Here is a 23,720-nt window from a genome sequence, read left to right as displayed (position 1 = left end):
GCACGGTTTGCAAATGGCAAGCAAAACAAGAATGACACTAATCTGCGATTAACAGCATGATGGCACTTAAAATGCGACAAACAACAATGCTACAGCACCCCAACATAGCAACAAAGCACATGCCAGTAATCTACAGGAGATGCTTGACAAAAGATGAACACTGAGCTACGGCTAGTTCACAACATATCAAGCTCAAACAAGCATGCCAAAAGTGCAAAAGATTACAGGTTCACAGACTTGGTGAAAAACTGGACATGGCAGAAAACAGCATCAGGTAGCAATGTTCAGAGCACGAAATAAACATGTTACAGGAACTTAACATAGCAAAACAAGGCATGGTAGTGTTCTACTAAATGCACATGACAAAAGTCCCTTACTGACCATAAGCCAAAAAGGACCAGAAGATATGATGGAAAGCATGTAAACATAGCAAGTTTCGTTATCAGGTTTCAGACTTTAACATAAAACAGAGCATGGCAGAAATATTAATATGTAGGTCTATTTGTGAGCTTGATGCACTCACTAAAGAGCAATGCACTACAAACCAAGCATACCTACAGCAAGATGGCATGTTTATGAAGCTAACCATGGCAAGAACAATAGCATAGCATGTATGGATCAACTACAATAAGCTTGGCAAAAATGCATGTCATGTTAAGAATCTGCCAGAAATATTTTATAGCAAAAGTAGAGCAAGATTGAGTCATGCTACGGTACTCTAAAATTGCAAACAATTGCAGGAATGGATCAATTACAACTATAGCTACAAAACATCCTTACTGAACATCTCCAAAATATGCATGGATCTCTCTGTAGCATCAAGTTTACATGGCAACAAAATTACAGCAGACAAGGACTTCGAGAAATCACCAAGTCCCTGAAATCAGAATTATTATGGGGCCTACTTTGCATGCTTGTGCTAGTCACCACAGAGATCACAAAAATACATGGACTACACCACTGGAAAGATGGCATGGCATACTTCAAAATACATATAGAGCTCATGCTTAAAAGATGCACAGAATAAATGATACAAAAATGACAAATCTCCAAGTTCTGATAAGAACCAGAGAATAACAGCAACTAGCCCTCTTCCAACAAAGATTTGGGCATGAAGATGACCTCTAATGAACATGGTGCAATTGAACAAAATGTAGAGCATCACGAGACGAACAATTTGACATATTACACGCGTGAATCGGATCTACATGCAAGAAGTTACGGCATCGGGAACAAGTGCATATACTGATAAGATTCCAGGACTTCGAAGAAAAAAGGGGGGACGAAGAAGTCAACGGGGTACCGCTGGCTCGATCCAGATCGGATCGGGGCCGGACTCCTGGCCGGCGACGGGGAAGGAGGGAGAGGAGGCGCGGCGGCCCGGGGGAGGCGAGGCCGGCGGCGGGCGACGGCGGAGCCGCGGGTGGCCGGAGGAGGAGCACGGCCGGCGGCGGCCGGAGAGCTCGCCGGCGACGCGGGCATGGGCGGCGCAGCCGCGGCGGCGAGGCGGCGATGGCCGGCGCGCGGGGAGGCGGCGGACGGGGCGCGGGCGCGGCGTAGCGGGCCGAGGGGGCCGGGGACGGGCCTGCGGGCCGGCGGCGGCGGGAGGACCCGGCGGCGACGTGGCGCGCCACGATTCGTCGGTTGCGGCGGCGGACGTGTCCGGCCGACGGCGGACGCGTCCGGCGGCGCGGAGGGAAAAATTTAGGGTTTCGACTGCAATTTCGTTTCTGGGATGCCCACTTATAAATAGGTAGAGGGAGCTAGGAGACTCCAAATGAGGTGCGGTTTTCGCCCACACGATCGTGATCGAACGACCTAGAGCATGGAAGAGAGTTTGGTGGGTTTTGGGCTGGTTTTGGAGGGGTTTTTTGCTGGACACTCAAATGGACTTTGCGGATGTCCGGTTAACCGTTGGAGTACCAAACGACCTCCGAATGGAACGAAACTTGACCGGTAGTCTCCGGGTGGTATATTAAGACCACTTGACAAGCCTCGGTCCATTCCGAGAAAGTTTGACACACGCACACGAAAGAAAACAAGAGGGGTGCACCGGAGGAGATAGGAGCGCCGGATTGGAAAACGGACAACGGGGAAAATGCTCAGATGCATGAGACGAACACGTATGCAAATGCAATGCACATGATGACATGATATGAAAATGCATGACATGACAAAATACGAAACGAAAGACAAAACCCGACAACGGAGGGAAAAACATATCACATAGCCGGAAATGGCAAGAGTCGGAGTTACAAATATGGCAAGTTACATGCGGGGTGTTACAACACTCCACCACTACGAGAGGATCTCGTCCTGAGATCTAGGACTGAAAGAACTCCGGATATTCGGAACGGAGATGGTCCTCGCGTTCCCAGGTGGCTTCCCGGTCGAAATGGTGCGACCACTTCACTTTGAGGAATTTGATTGACTTGTTGCGAGTCTTGCGCTCAGTTTCTTCAAGAATAGCAACGGGGTGCTCATGATAAGACAAATCTTCTTGGAGGTCAATCTCTTCGAAGTCGATAGTGCGCTCAGGCGTCTTGAAGCACTTGCGGAGCTGTGACACGTGGAACACATCGTGCACGTTCGCGAAGTTGGAAGGAAGCTCAAGTTGATAGGCGAGGTCGCCTCTTTTACCAATGATCTTGAAAGGACCCACGTATCTAGGGGCAAGCTTCCCTTTGATACCGAAGCGACGAGTGCCTTTCATTGGAGAGACGCGGAGGTAGACATGGTCTCCGATCTCGAAAGCCAAATCACGATGCTTACTATCATAGTAACTCTTCTGGCGCGATTGCGCGGCTTTGAGATTATCACGGATGACTTTACACATTTCTTCAGCTTCAGTGATTAAGTCATTGCCAAGAAGTTGGCGTTCACCAGTCTCTGACCAATTGAGAGGAGTACGGCACTTTCTGCCATAGAGAATCTCGAATGGGGCCTTGCCCGAACTCGCTTGGAAGCTGTTGTTGTAGGAGAATTCAGCATATGGAAGACAATCTTCCCATTTCATGCCAAAGGAAATGACACAAGCCCTGAGCATATCTTCAAGAATTTGATTGACTCGCTCGACTTGGCCACTAGTTTGAGGATGGAAAGCTGTGCTGAAGCGAATGTTTGTGCCCATGGCCTTCTGGAAGGAGTCCCAGAACTTAGAGGTGAAGATGCTTCCACGATCAGAAGAAATCAATTGTGGAATGCTGTGCAAAGAGACAATTCTGGAGGTGTAGAGCTCTGCCAGCTGAGCTGCTGTGATGGATTCTTTGATAGGAAGGAAATGAGCCACTTTAGAAAGCTTGTCAATGACAACGAAGATAGCATCATTTCCGCGCTTGGACTTTGGAAATCCAGTCACGAAGTCCATTTCGATATGATCAAACTTCCATTCTGGGATAGCAAGAGGTTGGAGGAGACCAGCTGGTCGTTGGTGTTCTGCTTTCACTCTTCGGCAGACATCACATTCATTCACGAATTGAGCAATTTCTCGCTTCATTCGAGTCCACCAATACGACTGCTTGAGGTCATGATACATCTTCGTACTTCCAGGATGAATGGACATGAGAAAATTGTGCGCTTCGTTCATTATGACTTCCTTAGATCACCTTTCGGAACAACAATCCGGTCCTCGAAGAACAAAGTGTTTCTGTCATCAATGCGATAGCACTTGTATTTGGAAAGACCCTTGTCGATACCACGTTTCACCTTCTTCACCATGGCATCAAGGAGTTGTGCCTCACGAATTTGATCTTCCAAAGTAGGAGATACTATGAGGTTGGCAAGAAAGTCTTGAGGAACAACTTGGAGATAAAGCTTGCGGAAAGCTTCACAAAGATCCGGCTGGAAAGGCTTGAGAATTAAGCTGTTGCAATAAGCTTTCCTGCTTAAAGCATCTGCAATGACATTAGCCTTGCCTGGAGTATATTCGATACTCGGATTGTACTCTTGAATCATCTCGACCCATCGAGTCTGCCTGAGGTTGAGGTTGGGCTGAGTGAAGATATACTTGAGACTCTTGTGATCAGTGAAAATGTCCACTTGTCTTCCCAACAAGAGATGTCTCCACGTAATCAATGCATGGACAACTGCCGCCAACTCAAGATCATGAGTGGGGTAGTTCTTCTCGTTGGGCTTCAACTGCCGAGAAGTATAAGCCACAACTTTCTTCTCTTGCATTAACACAACACCGAGACCTTGGAGAGAAGCATCACAGAAAACTTCATACGGCTTGGATTCATCAGGAGGAGTCAAGACAGGAGCTGTGACTAGTTTCTCTTTGAGAGTGTTGAAAGCAACGTCACACTCAGGAGACCAGACATACTTCACATGCTTCTGAAGGAGATTAGAAAGAGGCTTTGCAATCTTGGAGAAATTCTCAACGAATCTTCGGCAATAGCTTGCAAGACCCAGAAAACTGCGGAGCTGCTTGACATTTTGAGGAGGTTCCCAATCCAGAACTGCGGACACCTTCTCGGGGTTAACAGCGATGCCTTTGGCAGAGATGATGTGACCAAGGAAAAGAACTTCATCAAGCCAAAACTCACATTTGGAGAACTTCGCATAGAATTGATACTCTCTGAGCTTGTCGAGCACCAATCGCAAATGTTTGGCATGATCCTGCTTATTCTTGGAGAAGACCAAGATATCATCGAGATACACCAGAACGAATTCATTGGTATAGGGGTTGAAAATGAAATTCATCATCCGAGAGAACACTGGAGGAGCATTGACAAGACCGAAAGACACGACAGTATATTCATAAGAACCAAAGCTTGTTCTGAATGCTGTCTTGGGAATATCTTCTTCACGAATGCGAATCTGATGATAACCCATACGAAGGTCAAGCTTCGAGAATACTTTAGCCCCTTTGAGTTGCTCAAATAGCTCATTGATGTTGGGAAGTGGATACTTGTTCTTGATTGTCTTCTTGTTCAATGGACGGTAGTCGACACAAAGTCGGTCCGTGCCATCCTTCTTCTTGACAAAAAGAACACCACAACCCCATGGAGAAGAACTCGGTCTGATCAAACCCAGACGTTCTTGTTCATCGAGCTGCTTCTTCAATTCCTTCAGCTCGTTAGGTCCAAGCTTGTATGGACGCTTGCAAACAGGTACAGTACCAGGCTCTAGTTCGATAACGAACTCAACTGGCCGGTGCGGAGGCATACCCGGAAGCTCTTCTGGAAAGACATCTTGATACTCGCAAACGACTGGAATTTGAGAGATGGCATCCAATTCACCCTTCTCATTGAGAGAGAAAAACTGAATGGTTTCATCACGAGCGGCAAAAATAATCACATCCTCAGACGAGTGTGTCAATTGAATTTCCCTGGCAGCACAATCAAGTTTAGCCTTGTGCTTAGAAAGCCAGTCCATCCCGAGAATAAGATCAATATCCGAGTCACCAAGAACAATTGGAGAAGACTGAAATCTATAGTCGCCCATCTTGATGGTAACATTCGGAACCATGGAACTTGCATTCATGCATTTGCCCGGAGAGACAACTGCTAACGGCCTAGGCAATCCTTGGAAATGCAATTCATGCTTGGATGCAAAAGGTCTTGATATGAAAGAAAGCGATGCACCAGTGTCAAAAAGAACTTTTGCAGGAATATCATTAACAGGAAGATTACCCATTATCACATCAGTAGATTCCTCCGCTTGAGCTGCATTCATCATGTTCACCTTTGCAAACTTTGGATTATGCTTGACCACTGCATTGCTGGAAGATCTGACAGGAGGAGGAGGAAGACGCCTCTGGTTGAAGCACTTGTTAGCATAGTGACCTTTCTGCTGACATTTGTTGCAAGTCACCTCTGAGAGTGGACGGTGATAACGAGCATTGGACTTTGGAGCTTGATTCTGAGACTTGTTCTGATAGCCAGAGTTGGAAGAGTTGGAAGAACCATGGCCACCTTTGTTCTTCTGCTGGTAAGGCTGACGAAACGGAGGAGGAGGAGGCAACCAGAACTTCTGTTGCTTAGCTGTCACAAGTGAGGAAGAAGAAGACTGAACTGCTTCTCTGACTCTCTTCTTAGAAGCCTCACACTTGAGCTGAGCAGCCTCTTGCTTCAGTGCCATATTGTAGAATTGATCAAAGTGAGTAGGCTCAACAAGAACGAGAGCTAACTGCAGATCCTCTTTAAGGCCACCTCTGAAGTGATAGATCATACTCTTCTCATCAGGAACGTCTTGTTTAGCGAAGCGAGCAAGTTTCTGAAACTGAATGTTGTATTGATACACAGACATGTTTCCTTGCTTGAGATTGCGGAACTCCTCACGCTTGCTCTCAACAACACTTTGTGGAATGTGGTGCGCTTTGAAGTCCCGACAGAATCAGTCCAAGTGATCACACGACCTCCTCTGGAATCTTTGTATTGTTGATACCAATCAGCAGCTTGGTGCTTGAGCTGGAAAGAAGCGAACTTGACATAGTCCTCAGGCCTGACATTGCTACATTCAAAATGCTTGTTGATGTCCACGAGCCAATCATCGGCATCCGTGGCCTCGGCACAGTAGCTGAAAGACTTGGGCTGATTTGTGAGAAACTGGTTGAGAGTGGCAAAGTGAAACTGATTGTTGCCTTGACCTTGATTGCCTTGATTGCCTTGCCCTTGAGTACGTTCTTGCAAGAGTTGCAGAATCATCTGAGCATTGGCGTTGGTGGCTGCCATGATTGCTTGCCATGCCTCCGGAGGTGGAGGTGGTGGCGGAGGGTTCGCTTGACTCCCTTCATTGCGATCCGGATTCTGGCGCGTTGGCGGAGCCATCCTGAAGAGGGTGACATCCGTTAGCATCTTGATAGACAAAAAGATAAGTAGAATCAACGGACAGAAAATGCAACATATAGTCTTCACAATAAACATTCGAACGAAGATGAACGAATGAATTCCGTAGTAAATCATCACACTTCCATAAGTTGAGAAGCCACTTGAAAAAGATATGGAATGATCATATGAATTCGAAGTAACTCGAATACCACAATACAAAATAAAACAAAGTATTGGCTTGCAGAATAAGCCGGAACAAACATATGATAGATATTTCATCCGAAGTTTTCGTGGTGGGGCCCACACGGGCTCAATCGTACAACACCATCATGTACAAGGCTGTGCACATGACATACGAAGCGTCCCCGAGTCGGCAAAGCCATGGACTCTTTAAGACACAACGAGACCACTTTAAAATCAACCGTATACAGGCGGACCACTAGACGTCGAACACCAATCTCATATCATGCGTCTGTCGGAAAGATATCCTAAGGCTACTTGAATTCCCACTTACAAACTCCCGAAACTTTCTGGTTATGCAATCTGGTGTAGGGGATACAGGGGACACAAATATATATCACCCAAACTAGCAATCCCTAGATCCAGCTGTATCCATCCGTCAACACATAACCAAGAAATCTTCGGAAATCGTTTACCTCAACCTTCAAAAAACATCCGTTATACAAGTTATGGCAATACTCCCGAACTCCCGCCCCAGTACTGGGTGGCGTCGAGGTGATCTCACCAACAACTGCATAAAAGAGATTTCGATGTCGGCGAAACTCAGGTATTCCAGAACTGCAACGATAAAATTGAGACGACAACACCTCGGAGCTCAACTCCCCGGGACACTGCCACAACCCCTAAATGACAGGAGGCACCAAGAACAATGTTCTCGTCACAAATCGATCGGAATGATTCCAAGATACCCGCGTGATCCTAAAATTTTTTTTAGTGAAATTTGAGGAGAGAGTAGTCAAAACTTCTACGTCAGGAGACCTCACCAGAGCGACGAAGGGACTGAGGAGTAAAAAGAATCCTACTCTCCGATATATATAATCCTAAGACTCAAAACATTTTTGTTCTAGACTCAACAACGCCAGCGATTCGATCAAGCAGGGGGGCTCCTAAGTCGGGGATGGCTCTGATACAACCTTGTAACACCCACGATGCGGCTATATCTCCCACGTGTCGAGGCACGACTTAGAGGCATAACCGCATAGTGGTTTTGTCGCAAGAAGGGTCATCTTCACACAATCCCATGTAATGAACAAGAATGGGATAAAGAGTTGGCTTACAATCGCCACTTCACACAATACATAAATATCATCATACATCATCCAAAATACAATCATATAGAACGACTACGGTCAAAATCCAGATGAAAAGAAGATAACCCCAAATGCTAGAACCCCGATCGTCCCAACTGGGCTCCACTACTGATCATCAGGAAAAGACACATAGTAACGACCATGTTCCTCGTCGAACTCCCACTTGAGATCGACGCCATCGTCTGCACTGGCATCGTCGGCACCTGCAACTGTTTTGGTAGAATCTGTGAGTCACGGGGACTCAGCAATCTCACACCCGCGAGATCAAGACTATTTAAGCTTGTAGGAAAGGATGGTGCAAAGAGGTGGAGCTGCAGCGGCAAAAGCATATATGGTGGCTAACTGCGCAAAAGAGAGCGAGAAGAGAAGCAATGGAGCGGTCGTCATCTAGCAATGACCAAGAAGAGGTCCTAAACACCTACTTACGTCATACATAACTCAGACCGTGTTCACTTCCCGGACTCCGCCGAGAAGAGACCATCACGGTTACACACGCACTTGGTGTATTTTAATTGGGTCAAGTGACAAGTTATCTACAACCGGACATTAACAAATTCCCATCTGCCTCATAACCGCGGGCACGGCTTTCGAAAGATAATACCCTGCAGGGGTGTCCCAACTTAGCCCATCATAAGCTCTCACGGTCAACGAAGGATAAACCTTCTCCCAGAAAGACCCGATCAGTCTCGGAATCCCGGTTTACAAGACATCTCGACAATGGTAAAACAAGACCAGCAAAGCCTCCCGAATGTGCCGACAAATCCCGATAGGAGCTGCACATATCTCGTTCTCAAGGCACACCGGATTGTCCAAGCTTCCGATAGGCCAGACCAGAGTTGCCCCTGGTGGCCACCGGCGAGTGAAAGATTTGGACCAATACTCAGAGGAGCACTGGCCCGGGGGTTTAAAATAAAGATGACCCTCGGGCTCTAGAAAACCCGGGGAAAAAAGGTATAGGTCGCAAATGGTAAAACCAAGGTTGGGCCTTGCTGGAGGAGTTTTATTCAAGGCGAACTGTCAAGGGGGTCCCATAAATCACCCGACCGCGTAAGGAACGCAAACTCAAGGAACATAATCCCGGTTTAACAGTAACTAGGGCGGCAAGAGTGGAACAAAACACCAGGCATAAGGCCGAGCCTTCCACCCTTTACCAAAATATATAGATGCATTAATTAAATAAGAGATATTGTGATATCCCAACATATCCATGTTCCGACATGGAACAAACTTCAACTTCACCTGCAACTAGCAACGCTATAAGAGGGGCTGAGCAAAAGCGGTAACTTAGCCAAACAACGGTCTGCGAGGAAAGGATGGTTAGGGCTGACATGGCAAAATGGGAGACATGATATAGCAAGTGATAGGTAGCGGAGCATGGCAATAGAGCGAACAACTAGCATAGCAAAGATAGAAGTGATTTCGAGGGGTGGTCATCTTGCCTGCAAGATTCTCAGAGTTGTCGAAAGCTTGATCCTCGTAAGCGTACTCGACAGGTTCCTCGTTCACGAACTCGTCTCCCGGCTCTACCCAAGACAAGAACACAACAAACGGAACCACAATCAACAACGAGAAATGCGCAAGCAACATGATGCAAAACATGTATGATATGCAAGATATGATATGCGATGCATATGCGTGCTCCGGAAGGAAAAAGACGAACATGGCAGTAACTTGGCAAACCAAGCATTCCACTGGAAAGATGAGATGATTTCGGTCGAAATCGATATAAAGATCACCGGAATCGGATGCACGGTTTGCACATGGCAAGCAAAACAAGAATGACACTAATCTGCGATTAACAGCATGATAGCACTTAAAATGCGACAAACAACAATGCTACAGCACCCCAACATATCAACAAAGCACATGGCAGTAATCTACAGGAGATGCTTGACAAAAGATGAACACTGAGCTACGGCTAGTTCACAACATATCAAGCTCAAACAAGCATGCCAAAAGTGCAAAAGATTACTGGACATGGTAGAAAACAGCATCAGGTAGCAATGTTCAGAGCTCGAAATCAACATGCTACAGGAACTTAACATAGCAAAACAAGGCATGGTAGTGTTCTACTAAATTCACATGACAGAAGTCCCTTAATGACCATAAGCCAAAAAGGACCAGAAGATATGATGGCAAGCATGTAAACATAGCAAGTTTCGTTATCAGGTTTCAGACTTAACAGAAAACAGAGCATGACAGAAATATTAATATGTAGACCTCTTTGTGAGCTTGATGCACTCACTAAAGAGCAATGCACTACAAACCAAGCATACCTACAGAAAGATAGCATAGCATGTATGGATCAACTACAATAAGCTTGGCAAAAATGCATGTCATGTTAAGAATCTGCCAGAAATATTTTATAGCAAAAGTAGAGCAAGATTGAGTCATGCTACGGTACTCTAAAATTGCAAACAATTGCAGGAATGGATCAATTACAACTATAGCTACAAAACAGCCTTACTGAACATCTCCAAAATATGCATGGATCTCTCTGTAGCATCAAGTTTACATGGCAACAAAATTACAGCAGACAAGGACTTGGAGAAATCACTAAGTCCCTGAAATCAGAATTATTACGGGGCCTACTTTGCATGCTTGTGCTAGTCACCACAGAGATCACAAAAATACATGGACTACACCACTGGAAAGATGGCATGGCATACTTCAAAACACATATAGAGCTCATGCTCAAAAGATGCATAGAATAAATGATACAAAAATGACAAATCTCCAAGTTCTGATAAGAACCAGAGAATAACAGCAACTAGCCCTCTTCCAACGAAGATTTGGGCATGAAGATGACCTCTAATGAACATGGTGCAATTGAACAAAATGTAGAGCATCACGAGGCGAACAAATTGACATATTACACGCGCGAATCGGAGCTACATGCAAGAAGTTACGGCATCGGGAACAAGTGCATATACTGATAAGATTCCAGGACTTCGAAGAAAAAAGGGGGGACGAAGAAGTCAACGGGGTACCGCTGGCTCGATCCAGATCGGATCGGGGCCGGAAATCCTGGCCGGCGACGGGGAAGGAGGGAGAGGAGGCGCGGCGGCCCGGGGGAGGCGAGGCCAGCGGCAGGCGACGGCGGAGCCGCGGGTGGCCGGAGGAGGAGCACGGCCGGCGGCGGCCGGAGAGCTCGCCGGCGACGCGGGCACGGGCGGCGTAGCCGCGGCGGGGAGGCGGCGATGGCAGGCGCGCGGGGAGGCGGCGGACGGGGCGCGGGCGCGGGGGAGCGGGCCGAGGGGGCCGGGGACGGGCCTGCGGGCCGGCGGCGGCGGGAGGACCCGGCGGCGACGTGGCGCGCCGCGATTCGTCGGTTGCGGCGGCGGACGTGTCCGGCCGACGGCGGACGCGTCCGGCGGCGCGGAGGGAAAAATTTAGGGTTTCGACTACAGTTTCGTTTTTCGGGATGCCCACTTATAAATAGGTAGAGGGAGCTAGGAGACTCCAAATGAGGTGCGGTTTTCGCCCACACGATCGTGATCGAACGACCTAGAGCATGGAAGAGAGTTTGGTGGGTTTTGGATTGGTTTTGGAGGGGTTTTTTGCTGGACACTCAAATGGACTTTGCGGATGTCCGGTTAACCGTTGGAGTACCAAACGACCTCCGAATGGAACGAAACTTGACCGGTAGTCTCCGGGTGGTATATTAAGACCACTTGACAAGCCTCGGTCCATTCCGAGAAAGTTTGACACACGCACACGAAAGAAAACAAGAGGGGTGCACCGGAGGAGATAGGAGCGCCGGATTGGAAAACGGACAACGGGGAAAATGCTCGGATGCATGAGACGAACACGTATGCAAATGCAATGCACATGATGACATGATATGAAAATGCATGACATGACAAAATACGAAACGAAAGACAAAACCCGACAACGGAGGGAAAAACATATCACATAGCCGGAAATGGCAAGAGTCGGAGTTACAAATATGGCAAGTTACATGCGGGGTGTTACAACACTCCACCACTACGAGAGGATCTCGTCCCGAGATCTAGGACTGAAAGAACTCCGGATATTCGGAACGGAGATGGTCCTCGCGTTCCCAGGTGGCTTCCCGGTCGGAATGGTGCGACCACTTCACTTTGAGGAATTTGATTGACTTGTTGCGAGTCTTGCGCTCAGTTTCTTCAAGAATAGCAACGGGGTGCTCATGATAAGACAAATCTTCTTGGAGGTCAATCTCTTCGAAGTCGATAGTGCGCTCAGGCGTCTTGAAGCACTTGCGGAGCTGTGACACGTGGAACACATCGTGCACGTTCGCGAAGTTGGAAGGAAGCTCAAGTTGATAGGCGAGGTCGCCTCTTTTACCAATGATCTTGAAAGGACCCACGTATCTAGGGGCAAGCTTCCCTTTGATACCGAAGCGACGAGTGTCTTTCATTGGAGAGACGCGGAGGTAGACATGGTCTCCGATCTCGAAAGCCAAATCACGATGCTTACTATCATAGTAGCTCTTCTGACGCGATTGCGCGGCTTTGAGATTATCACGGATGACTTTACACATTTCTTTGCCTGGTCCCCAAAGGACATGCCGGGAGTTCTGAGGGAGTATGCCGAGCACAAACTACACGTCCCCCAGGATGCCAAGCCTGTCTGTCAACCCTTACGTCGCTTTTCAGAAGATAAGAACCATCGGTGAAGAAGTCGCCCGGCTGCTCGCAGCCGGCTTCATCATGGAGGTGTTTCACCTCGAGTGGTTAGCCAACCCAGTCCTCGTCCTGAAGAAAAACAACACCTGGCGCATGTGCATAGACTACACCAACCTGAACAAGGCCTACCCCAAGGATCCCTTCGCCCTCCCATGGATAGATCAAGTGATCGATTCCATGGTCGAATCTGAGCTCTTGTCCTTCTTGGATGCTTACTCCGGCTATCACCAGATCAAGCTGGACCCGAACGACGCCCTGAAGACATCCTTCATCACGCCCTTTGGGGCCTACTGCTACATCACCATGTATTTTGGCTTCAAGAACGCCGGCGCCACCTTCCAGCGCTGCATGCAGAAATACTTGCTGAAGCAACTCGGCCGCAACATTCATGTCTATGTCGACGATATCGTGGTGAAGACCAAGCAACACCTCATGCTCCTTGATGACCTGAAGGAAACTTCTGCCAACCTGTGCCGGTACCATATCAAGCTCAACCCAGAGAAGTGCGTGTTCGTTGTGTCGACCGGATAGCTACTCGGCTTCCTTGTCTCAGAGTGCGGCATTGAGGCGAACCCAGAGAAGATCAAGTCCATCATGCGCATGCGCAAGCCGACCCGGCTGCGGGATGTCCGGAAATTGACTGTCTGCTTGGCCCTCACTCAGCCGGTTTCTCAGCCGACTGGGAAAGATGGCCTTGCCCCTATATCAACTTATGAAGAAGACGTCGTCATTCGAGTGGAACGACCAGGCGGACGAAGTGTTCTGGGATCTCAATCGCACGTTCTCCACCACACATGTCCTGGCCGTGCCGGCTGACAAGGAGCCGCTGTTGCTATTCATCGCCGCCACCTCGCGGTCAGTCAGAATGGGGTTGGTGGTCGAGCGTCCAGAAGAAGGCAAGATCCAGTCAGTCAAGCGCCTGGTCTACTACCTGAGCGAGGTACTCTCCGCCTCCAAGCAGAACTACCCACACTAGCAGAAGATGTGCTACAGCGTGTACATCACTGCCAAGAAGCTCAAGCAGTACTTTCAAGAGCGTACCGTCACTGTGGTCAGCATGGCCCCCGTCAGCGAGATCATGGGCTGTCAAGACACCACCGGCCGGGTAGCCAAGTGGGCCATCGAGCTGGCCTGCCACACAATCCTCTACGAGCCCCGCACCACCATCAAGTCCCAGGAGCTGGCCGACTACCTTGTCTACTGGACAGAGACCCAGTACCTGCCACCACCACCTGACTCGATGCCCTGGCACATCGTGTTGTCCTCCCCCAAAGGCGACCGGCTGCGGTACATGTTGCAAATCTACTTCGCCGCCTCCAACAACATTGCCGAGTACAAAGCGCTCGTGCACGGCCTCCGGCTGGCCAAAGAGATTGGCGTCCGGTGCATCCTCTGCTATAGCGACTCGGATCTGGTGGTGCAGCAGGCTTTCGGCGAGTGGGATGCCCGGGATGCCAACATGGCTAGCTACCGCTTCTTGGTTCAGCAGCATTCTGGCAACTTCGACGGCTGCGAGTTCCTCCACGTGCCGTGCATGGAGAACGAAGCCGTTGACACGCTGGCCAAGATAGGCTCCACCCGGCAAGCAATTCCATCCGGCTTCTCGAGCACTTGCGCAAGCCTCCCATCAAGCTGTCTCCGGATTTCGAGTCCATCTTCATCCCGAACGACCCCGTAGCTCCCCCACACAACCTCGGAAATCCCGGCCTGATCGCGGGGGCTGCCGGCTCTGGCTCGGGAGCCGCCGTCCCCATCCCGGGGGTTGCCAACCTGGCCACGGAGCCTGCTGTCCCCAACTCGGCGGCCGCCGTCTCCGGCCTGGAGATTGCCAGCTTTGGCTCGGGGGCTGCCGTCCCTGATCCCGACCCGGTGGCCGTCTTCACTGTGGTGATGGCTCTGTCATGGGCCCAGCCGATCCTGGCCTTCCCGAAGAGCCGCACACTCCCCATGGACGAGACTGAGGCCCGGCAAGTGCAAAGCCCGGCGTCCGCCTATTGCATCATAAACCACGAACTCGTCAAGCGCACTAGGACGGGCATTTTCCAGTGCTGCGTCGAGCAAGACAAGGGCATAGAGATCCTCCTCGACATCCACCAGGGCGAGTGCGGGCACCACGCTTCCTCCAGGTCCCTGGTGGCAAAGGCTTTCCGCCATGGCTTCTACTGGCCCACAACCCTCAAGGACGCCGATTCGCTCGTTCTCAAGTGCGAAGGCTGCCAGCACTTCAGCAAGCGCAGTCACCAACCAGTTTTGGCCCTCCAAACCATCCCGATCACCTGGCCCTTTGCGGTCTAGGGACTCGATATGGTGGGGCCCTTCAAGACCGCTCGAGGCGGCATGACGCACTTGCTGGTGACAGTCGATAAGTTCACCAAGTGGATCGAGGCGCGGCCGATCAAGAAACTGGAGGGGCCGACAGCCGTCCGGTTCATCAAGGACATCGCGGTGCACTACGGCGTCCCGCACAGTGACATTTTGGCCCGAACGAATTTTTTTGCCATGCTTATAACACTTCTATGAAGATAATTGTGACAAAACCCGGTATCATCATAGATGTGGTGGGCTCCTACTTCTATGACAAAAAATTATGACAGAAAATGGGCTTTTCATCCTAGGCGGGCCGGAGACGTATCTGCATAACATTCTTTGGGCCGTCCATGACGGAAAAAATCATGGTAGAAGCGAGGGCGAGGAAAATTTCGGGGAGTTCCCAGTTATGGTGGGTGGTCTGGGCCGAGTAATGCACGAAGGGATTGCACATTTCTCTTGTACACGTACGCGCGTGTGTGCGAGGCGTTGGGCTCTAACTGAACCCGAGCGAGGCGTTCGCTTACTGAACCAGAGCGATTGCACTAGCTACGCGTTACTGAACCCGAGCGATCGATCCCTTCGCTGCTAATTGAACCTGACCGACTCCTTCGCTGCTAACTGAAACCGATCGATCGCTGCTGCTGCTGCTTACTGAAGCCGATCGAACCTGCTGCCTCTGGTTGAACAGTGAACATGGGGGTTGGTTGAACGAGTCAAGTGATACGTGGTTGGGGTTGGATGAACAGTTCCAGGTGGGGATTGGATGAACAGGACCCCGTGGTAGTAGCTAGGTGCGGTTGCCTCTGGATGAACAGCACCCCGAGAGGAGGCCATGTAACTCCCTGGTTTTTGGCCCTTTCTTTTTCTTTTGATTTATTTGGTTTTTGCTCTGATTTTATTTTTGTAGTGGTTCTGTGGCCTTGCCACCTGGGAGATCATAATCATTTCTTCTCCCTAGTGGCTCATCATCCTCAAATCTTTCCCAAGATCATGTCACTTCCATTCTAGCTCAACCTCAAAATTCTTTTTCTAAGGAATATTCCTTTTCTATTAAAGGAATAGTCCTGTTTGCCCTAGGTTGTGAAGCAACCTATATTTCTGTCACTCCCAAAATTCCCAAATAATTCTCATAATTTCTTTGGGTCATATGTTGCTCAAATATGCCCAAACTTTCCTTTCCTAGCGCAAAAATAATTCCCCAATTTTTATTCTTCATTTCTGTCCAGTGTGGTTTTCTATGAAGGAAGTGTCACCTATCCTTTCTTGCTTGCTCCCAAACTTTTTGGGCATGCTATCTCATCCAAATAATCGCCTCATGTCAAAATTCAACTTCATTTGCCTAGCCAACCTTCCTCAGTGATTTTTTCAAAGTTTCTGTCAGACAGAAGGCATTGTGAAGGAAGTACTAGCTAGGGTTATCCAAATGAGTTGAAATTTTGCACACTCCTTCATGTGCTCATATAATCTCCCGCCTCAAATTTTCAGCTCCATCCATTTAACTATGTGAGCACAGGATCAAATATTTGGTTCTGGCAATATTTTCAGGTTGTGAAGCAAGTATATTTTATATTGCTTCATTAATTCTGAAAAATTATCAGATCATGCTCCTAACCTTATAACATCTCCCCACCAAATTTGGGACCATTTCATCAAGCCATTTTATCACCAATATTATTTCTAGTTTCTGGACAGAGAGGATGTTTATGAAACAAGTACCATTTTGGTGAATCCAATTGGTATGAAATTTTTACAGCATCTTCTTACACTAGTAGAAAAAGGCCCATTTGTCCCGGTTCTGCAACTGGGACTAAAGGGTCGGGACTAAAGCCCAATACCTTTAGTCCGGGTTCGCTTACGAACTGGGACTGGTGGGGCTCCACGTGGCCGCTACGTTGAGCCCAGGCAGGAGGGCCTTTAGTCCCGGTTGGTAACACCAACCGGGACCAAAGAGCATCCACGTGTCAACAGCTCAGGAGCTGGGGTTTTTGTTTTTTTAAAGAGGGGGGGGGGGTTTAGGGGTTTTGCAGGCTTAATTTAGGGGTTTCATATATTGTGTTAGCTAGCTAATAGAGAGAAGTGACCTCTCTTATCTCCGTGCTTGGTCGACGCTACGTACTATACTTATAGAGAGGACTCGACACGCTAGATAGTAAGCAAATGAAGGAAACCATTAAGTACAAAAGATCGTCATGCATGAACATATACAGAGAGAAGTGATCGACCTCTCCTTCTCCAAGAGATTGGTCAAACAACAAGTTTTCGTATATCTATCCGATGCTACTAGCTACATATATACAATATAAGATCTCTTACAATCCCTAACATCTGAAGTCAAGTTCCACATGGTATTCTCCGGCTGGATTGATGACATGGTAAAGAAAGAATCCCGCCAATTCCTCTGGAATTGCTTTTATCCGATCATGTGGTAGGAGTCATCCCGCAGCTGCCAGAGCTAATTTAAAGAAGGGGTCAATACATATACATGAATGAAACTCAACACAAATGATGGTAATATAATAAAATTGTGAATATTTTTGCTTACGCACTTCATATTGTTTCTCAGAGTAGCCCCGCTTATTATTAGACTCCGTCGCGTTGTAGATGAACTCGTAAATGTTGTATCCACAGAAATCATTCCCGGCTTCCTGCCACAAGCACTTTATGAGAATAGAGGTTAATCAAACTGATAAGAAAGCTTGCTAAATGGTATTGATGAAACTAGCTAGAATAAATGGCATATGCGTGGAACTCGGTAGTAGTACTTACTTTCGGGTGTTTAAATCACAGCTCGGTCGGTAGTCCCGGAGAAATTGCGGTGAACTCTTTCCAAACCCTGCCAGACAAAGAAAATAATTACTTGATATCAGGAAATGAACAAAGTTGCCGATATGGTGCGATAATGATCGATTGAACTTACTTCTGGAGCATTCGAGTCATGTTCGCATACTCCTCGGGATCTTCTCATCTTGAGTCTAAGACGCTTACTACTCCCTGCTCAAGCTTAATCTCTAGGATAATAAAGTGGAAGCTGTGCACGCATGCATAACTCATCAATTACATTATTATAACCTTGAGTAATAAGGGAAACCGAATATGCACAAGATAGTAACACTCACTTGAAGTTGTAAGGAAAGAGTATTTTATCTTTGCTTTGATTTTTGAGCAACGATTTTAGCAAGTTGTCCTCGGTTTCTGTGACATTCCTTTTAACCGTCCACTCATGTATGATATTTGGGTTAATGAACCCAATGTCATAGATTTGTTTTTTCTGCATTCGACGATCTTCAATCTTCATAATATAGTGAGGATAATTATATATACATGCAATGAAAGAGCTGAGCTATATATAGAGACTTAATTACAGAAGTAGTACTTACAGACAGTAGCAAGCCACGAGTGATTTGTCGAGGGCCTTTTGATTGTAGAACTAGAAAAACTCGTCAAAATCAATAGTAAGCAGATCTTGTCCAACGAAGTCGTGCTCGTCTTTAATTGTCATTGACAAAGCATCTTTCCCAGACTCGCTGCAGGTTTCCATGTACCATTCATTGAATCTTTGCGTCATCATTGTTAGAGCTGGACTTCCATCTTTGACGAGAGGCTTCCGGTACTAGTATCTAAATTCATCCACCTCCATTGTATCAAAATGTGCATCGGCCAGCAGGTAATCACCAGGATTGGTACCGGGCACCATCCCCGGCAGACTTGCGATGATATCTAGACACTTCGCGCGGGGGGCACGATTGGTTCACCTGTTCGCCGAGCTGGGGATTTTTTCCCCACTTCTTCATTCTGCTAACCTTTTGTCAGTAGAAGTAGTTCCCGAGTCCCGCGCATCTCGAAGTGTCTTTTTAAGACAGCGGACATGGTTGTCATCTGGCGGAGGCACTGGTGGTCGCTTCAGGGCATTGATAGTGCGCTTCGCTTTCACCGGATCTATCTTCTCCTCCAGAGGTGGATGTTACATAGCTCTTCGCGTTTCAAAGAAGTCCTTCACTTGGGCTTCACAGATCTTCGCATTTTCCTCCATGGTCATCTCGTATGGTAACTTCACTAGAGGCTTGAGAGATGGACCAAATCTGTATTGCCTCCTGCCTCTGGCTGTACTGCTAGACGCCAGAGCGGGAACGTCTCTCTTTCGTTGCTGCTGACGAGTAGTAGAAGGAGGCGGAGTGCTCCGACGCGCCGGAGCAGCCGGAGCGGTGGCTTCTATCTTCCGCTGTTGCTAACGAGGCGGAGGAGGAGGCGGGCTGCTCGGATGCGCCGGAGCAGGCGGAGAAGGAGGCGGAGTGCCGCCCTCACGCGCCGGAGCAGCCGGGGAAGGAGGCGGAGTGCCCTGATCACTCGCCGGAGGAGGAGGAGTTGGCAGAGTGCCCTGACTTGCCGGAGGAGGAGGAGGAGGCGGAGGCATCCAGTTCGGAAGCTTGATGTGCTCCTTCCAGCATAGACATGGAGTCTTCAGAGCAAGACCCAGCTGAGTCTCCCCTTCACCTGTAGTGTTGGGGATATAGCTATTGAGTTAACCCGCCCAGGAGGGGCCGGATTAACTCCTGGCGACTCACCAGACAAAGCCCATGAATGAACCGAAGATGGCGGTTCATGAAGGTGACTTATGAAGAGCCCAAGGACCAAGGGCGGCTTAAGGCCCGTAGGTATAAACCGCCATATGTGTATGACTTGTATTATAAGGTAATTGTAGTTAATTCACCGGGCCGGATACGTTTATGAGCCGGCAGGGACTCTGTAAGCCACCGGGCGTCAACCTGTATATATAAAGGGACGACCCGACGACGAGTTAAGGGAAAGAAAACAAGAGAGATCGAAAGCTAGGTCAAGCGTATTCACTCCCTGGTAATCGATACCCAAGCAATACCACCTCAAACTGGACTAGGCCTTTACCTTCACCGCAAGGGGCCAAACCAGTATAAAACTCCCGTGTCTTTTGTCCCATTTAACCCCCTTAAGCTAATATCATTGCGATGGCTCCACGACTAAGTCCTCACACTAGGACATCTGCCGTGACAATCCCACGACAGTTGGCGCCCACCGTGCGGCTATCACACGATGGTTTCAATTTCTTGAAGGGCAACTTCGAAGGGATCAAGGGATACGTTGTGGGCCGGATGACCAAGAGTCGTCGCGGCAAGCTCTACATCGACGACGCAGGCTGGGCCCCGAGGCCGGCTGAATTGAGTACGGGTACCGGGTCCCCTTCGGCGGAATCCACGTCTTCATCGGCAAGATCGGCGAACCGGGCCCTGAGCCGGACGTCTGCACCGACATCATCGAGACGGCTCAGCGTACAAGACCTGCCCGAGTTCAGCCCGCCATGAATCGTGCCTTCGTGGGATTCATCCATGGAGTGGAATCTGAGGATAGATCGGTATCTGGTGATGAGACGGTTGTCTACTCTGATGGCGAGTCATCCACCGGTGAGACCGGGTCATTGTATCAACTGCAAGACGGCCGGCTTGGGGGCTGTTCCGATGGCGACAGTATTCCGGACCCCTATGAGCCGCCGAACAGGGTTGCGATCTTTATGGCTGGTTCACAGCCAGTGCAGGACTCGTTGACTGCGGCAGAGAGATGATTTCCGTGTCAGCGGCGGCAACGGCTGCCGGGGCAGGAGGCGCTGTGCGCCTGTCAGCTCAGGTCTTAACTGACTTGCTGGATAAACTGACAACATTGTCAACGGCAGTGGTTAACCCGGCAGATCAGGATCAACATAATGCGGCGGTTGCAAAATTGTGTGATGAGATAGCACAAGCCAAGGAGGAGCTGGACGTAGAAAACACTAGGATGGCCGCGGAGCGGGCTGCTTTAGAGGCTCAGGCGCAGCGGATTCAGTCAGAGTCTTTCCGGCTCATGCTAGATCAGAACGCTTCAAACGAAGTCATGAGGAGAAGGCATCAGACTCGCCTGCCTCCGGTCTACGAGGCAAGAAATCTCTTTAACACGCCCGGAGCAGGGACCAGTAACCAGCAAGTGGTAAACCGGGTTGAAACGCCCGAAACGGGACCGCCGGTTCAGCAGCGCACGATGGACACGCCTCGTCAGAACAATATCCCACTACAGCATGTGCCGACGCCACCGGGTCACTATTCTAACCCCTTGGATAACATGATCGCTGCAGCGTCATGATTGGCGACCCTCCTAGTTGAAGGCGAGTCTCCAACGGCAGTTGAAATGCGAAGTGCTAGAGAGCTTCTTCAGACAGCATTGGTTCAGCAGCAGGCTTATTCTTACAGTCATGAAAGGATTCATTCAACCCCTCGCCCGAGCCGGAGTTATAGCAGGCATATCGAGGAACCGGTCATGTCAAGCAGTGGGCAGAACCACAACCCGCCCCATGGTCATAACCCGGCAGGTGGTGGGGTTACTGCCTAGAACATAGTGGATCAAGGAAGAGCGCATCAGGAGGCCGAGCAGGCGGTTCAGTATGCGGCTCGTCAGCACTCTCTGGTTCGTCCGACAACTTCGGTGGAGACAGGTGTGAGTTTCAGGACTTTGGGTGTGCCGTGTTTGATACTGGCTCTGCGTAACATACGTTTTCCCAAGGATTTCAAGGGTCCCTGTAAGGTGCCCAACTACACTACCGACTTACCCCCCTGAAACATGGGTTGAGAGTTATGAGATGGCGATGGAACTGCTGGATGTTGACGATGCTGCATGTGCTAAGTACTTCACCATGATGTTGGAAGGGAGAGCTCATGCTTGGTTGAAAGGGTTGCCAGCCAACTCCATTGGGTCATGGGCCGAGTTAAAAGCCCTGTTTATCCAGAATTTTAAAGATACGTGCAAGCAGCCCATGTCAATTGTGGATTTAGCCTCCTGTGTCCATGAAGAAGGCGAGTCAACAACTCATTGGGTGCGCTGGGTCTCAACAATCCTACACTCGTCGGATCGCATCAATGCTGATTCAACAGTCGTAATGTTGGAGAACAATTGTCGTTTCACGCCCTAAAGCAGAAATTAGGGCGGCTCAAACGCCACTGCAACGACATGGGGACACTCATGGCGGCTCTGGTTAAGTATGCTGACTCTGATGGTACCAAGGACCCCGAGTCTGATGATGAAAAGCCGGGAAAGGGAAAGAAGAGTAGCAGCACCAGAGGGCAGCAACATAACCCGGCGAATCAGGGAGGCAACGGTAAGCGCAAAGCCGATAATAGTTTGGACTTTGTGGCTAACACTAATGCGCAGAATAATGGTCAGCGTCGTAAGGGTAAGCCGCCCCCACGGGTTGGGGGCGGGTCAGGTTTTAATCTTGAGCAATTGTTGAATCAACCCTGCCCAAGGCATGGTACATGGGAAAGGCCGTCCGGTCACCTCTGGAAGGATTGCTTCATTATGAGGAGTATAAAAATTCCAATCTGTTCCAAGACAATCACGGGCCGGGCGGCGGCTCAGGCTCCGGCTCTCATGGTCCGGGTTACGGTGGCGGCGGTTCTAACTCTGGGTTCCAAGGTAATCAAGGCAATCAAGGCAATCAGGGCGGTTACCATCAACAGTCAGGTCAGGGGAATCAACAACAGCAATCTAGGTATTAGAGTAACCCAAAGCAGTTGAACAGCGGGCAATACCACGTCTTCACCACAAGTTTATGCAAGCGGGATCAGAAGCTCCATAAAAGGGCGGTGAACGCCGTTGAGCGGGCGATTCCCTAGTACTTGCGCTGGTCTGAGCAGCCCATTGTATGGAGTAGGGATGATCACCCACCCCGGGTTGATAACCTGAGTCATTTGGCTTTGGTGGTAGCGCCTCAGGTGGGAGGATATAAATTCACTAAGGTACTCATGGATGGAGGTAGCAGCATCAATATCCTTTATTATGAAACTTTCCGTCGCATGGGGTTGACTGATAAGAATCTGAAGCCGTCGAACATTGTTTTCCATGGCGTGGTGCCTGGTAAGTCGGCATACCCAGTTGGTAAGATAGCTCTGGAAGTGGCTTTTGGAGATGATCATGACTCTAGGTCGGATACATTGACCTTTGAAGTAGTGAAGATCAAGAGCCCTTATCATGCTGTGTTCGGACGACCGGCTTATGCTAAGTTCATGGCAAGGCCTTGTTATGTTTATCTGCAGCTCAAGATGCCGGGTTACAAGGGAACCATCACGGTACACGGAAGCTGGAAGATCGCTTTAGAGTGTGAGGAAGGCGATGCAGCCTACGCCGAGTCGGTCTGTGCAACAGAGGAGTTGAAATTTTACAAAGATAATGTTGACCCGACTGACATGACCTCTTTGAAAAATCCAACTACGGAGCATGACCCGGAGTTGAAGTTTAAATCGGCGGATGATACCAAGCTAGTTGATTTCATTCCTGGCGATTCATCTAGGCAGTTGAGCATCAGTGCTAACCTGGATCCAAAATAGGAAAGCACGCTCATCAAGTTCATCCGTGAGAACCGAGACATCTTTGCATGGAAACCTTGTGACATGCCAGGTGTACCGAGGGAACTTGCTGAGCACACCCTTAATATTGATCCCAAGTTTAAGCCAGTCAAGCAGTTTCTTCGTTGTTTCAATGAAGAAAGGCGTAAGGCCATTCGTGAGGAGGTAGCCCGGCTCTTGGCGGCTGGGTTTATTGTTGAAGTTTTTCATCCTGAGTGGTTGGCTAACCCGGTGCTGGTACTC

General features: G+C 49.0%; 1 protein-coding gene across 1 annotated transcript; it reads left to right on the top strand.

Annotated features, from left to right (window-relative positions):
• Positions 1–13,753: 13,753 nt before the first annotated feature.
• LOC141043085 (uncharacterized) lies at positions 13,754–15,066 on the top strand. The gene is made up of 2 exons (XM_073512003.1): positions 13,754–14,356; positions 14,422–15,066. The coding sequence occupies exons 1-2, from the start codon at positions 13,754–13,756 to the stop codon at positions 15,064–15,066; spliced, it is 1,248 nt and encodes a 415-aa protein (XP_073368104.1).
• The last annotated feature ends 8,654 nt before the right edge of the window (positions 15,067–23,720 follow it).

This window comes from Aegilops tauschii, chromosome 3 (assembly GCF_002575655.3).
Source record: "Aegilops tauschii subsp. strangulata cultivar AL8/78 chromosome 3, Aet v6.0, whole genome shotgun sequence".
Classification (NCBI taxonomy): domain Eukaryota; kingdom Viridiplantae; phylum Streptophyta; class Magnoliopsida; order Poales; family Poaceae; genus Aegilops; species Aegilops tauschii.
Note: the sequence above shows the minus strand (reverse complement) of the source record. Positions and strands in the feature narration are given on the sequence as shown.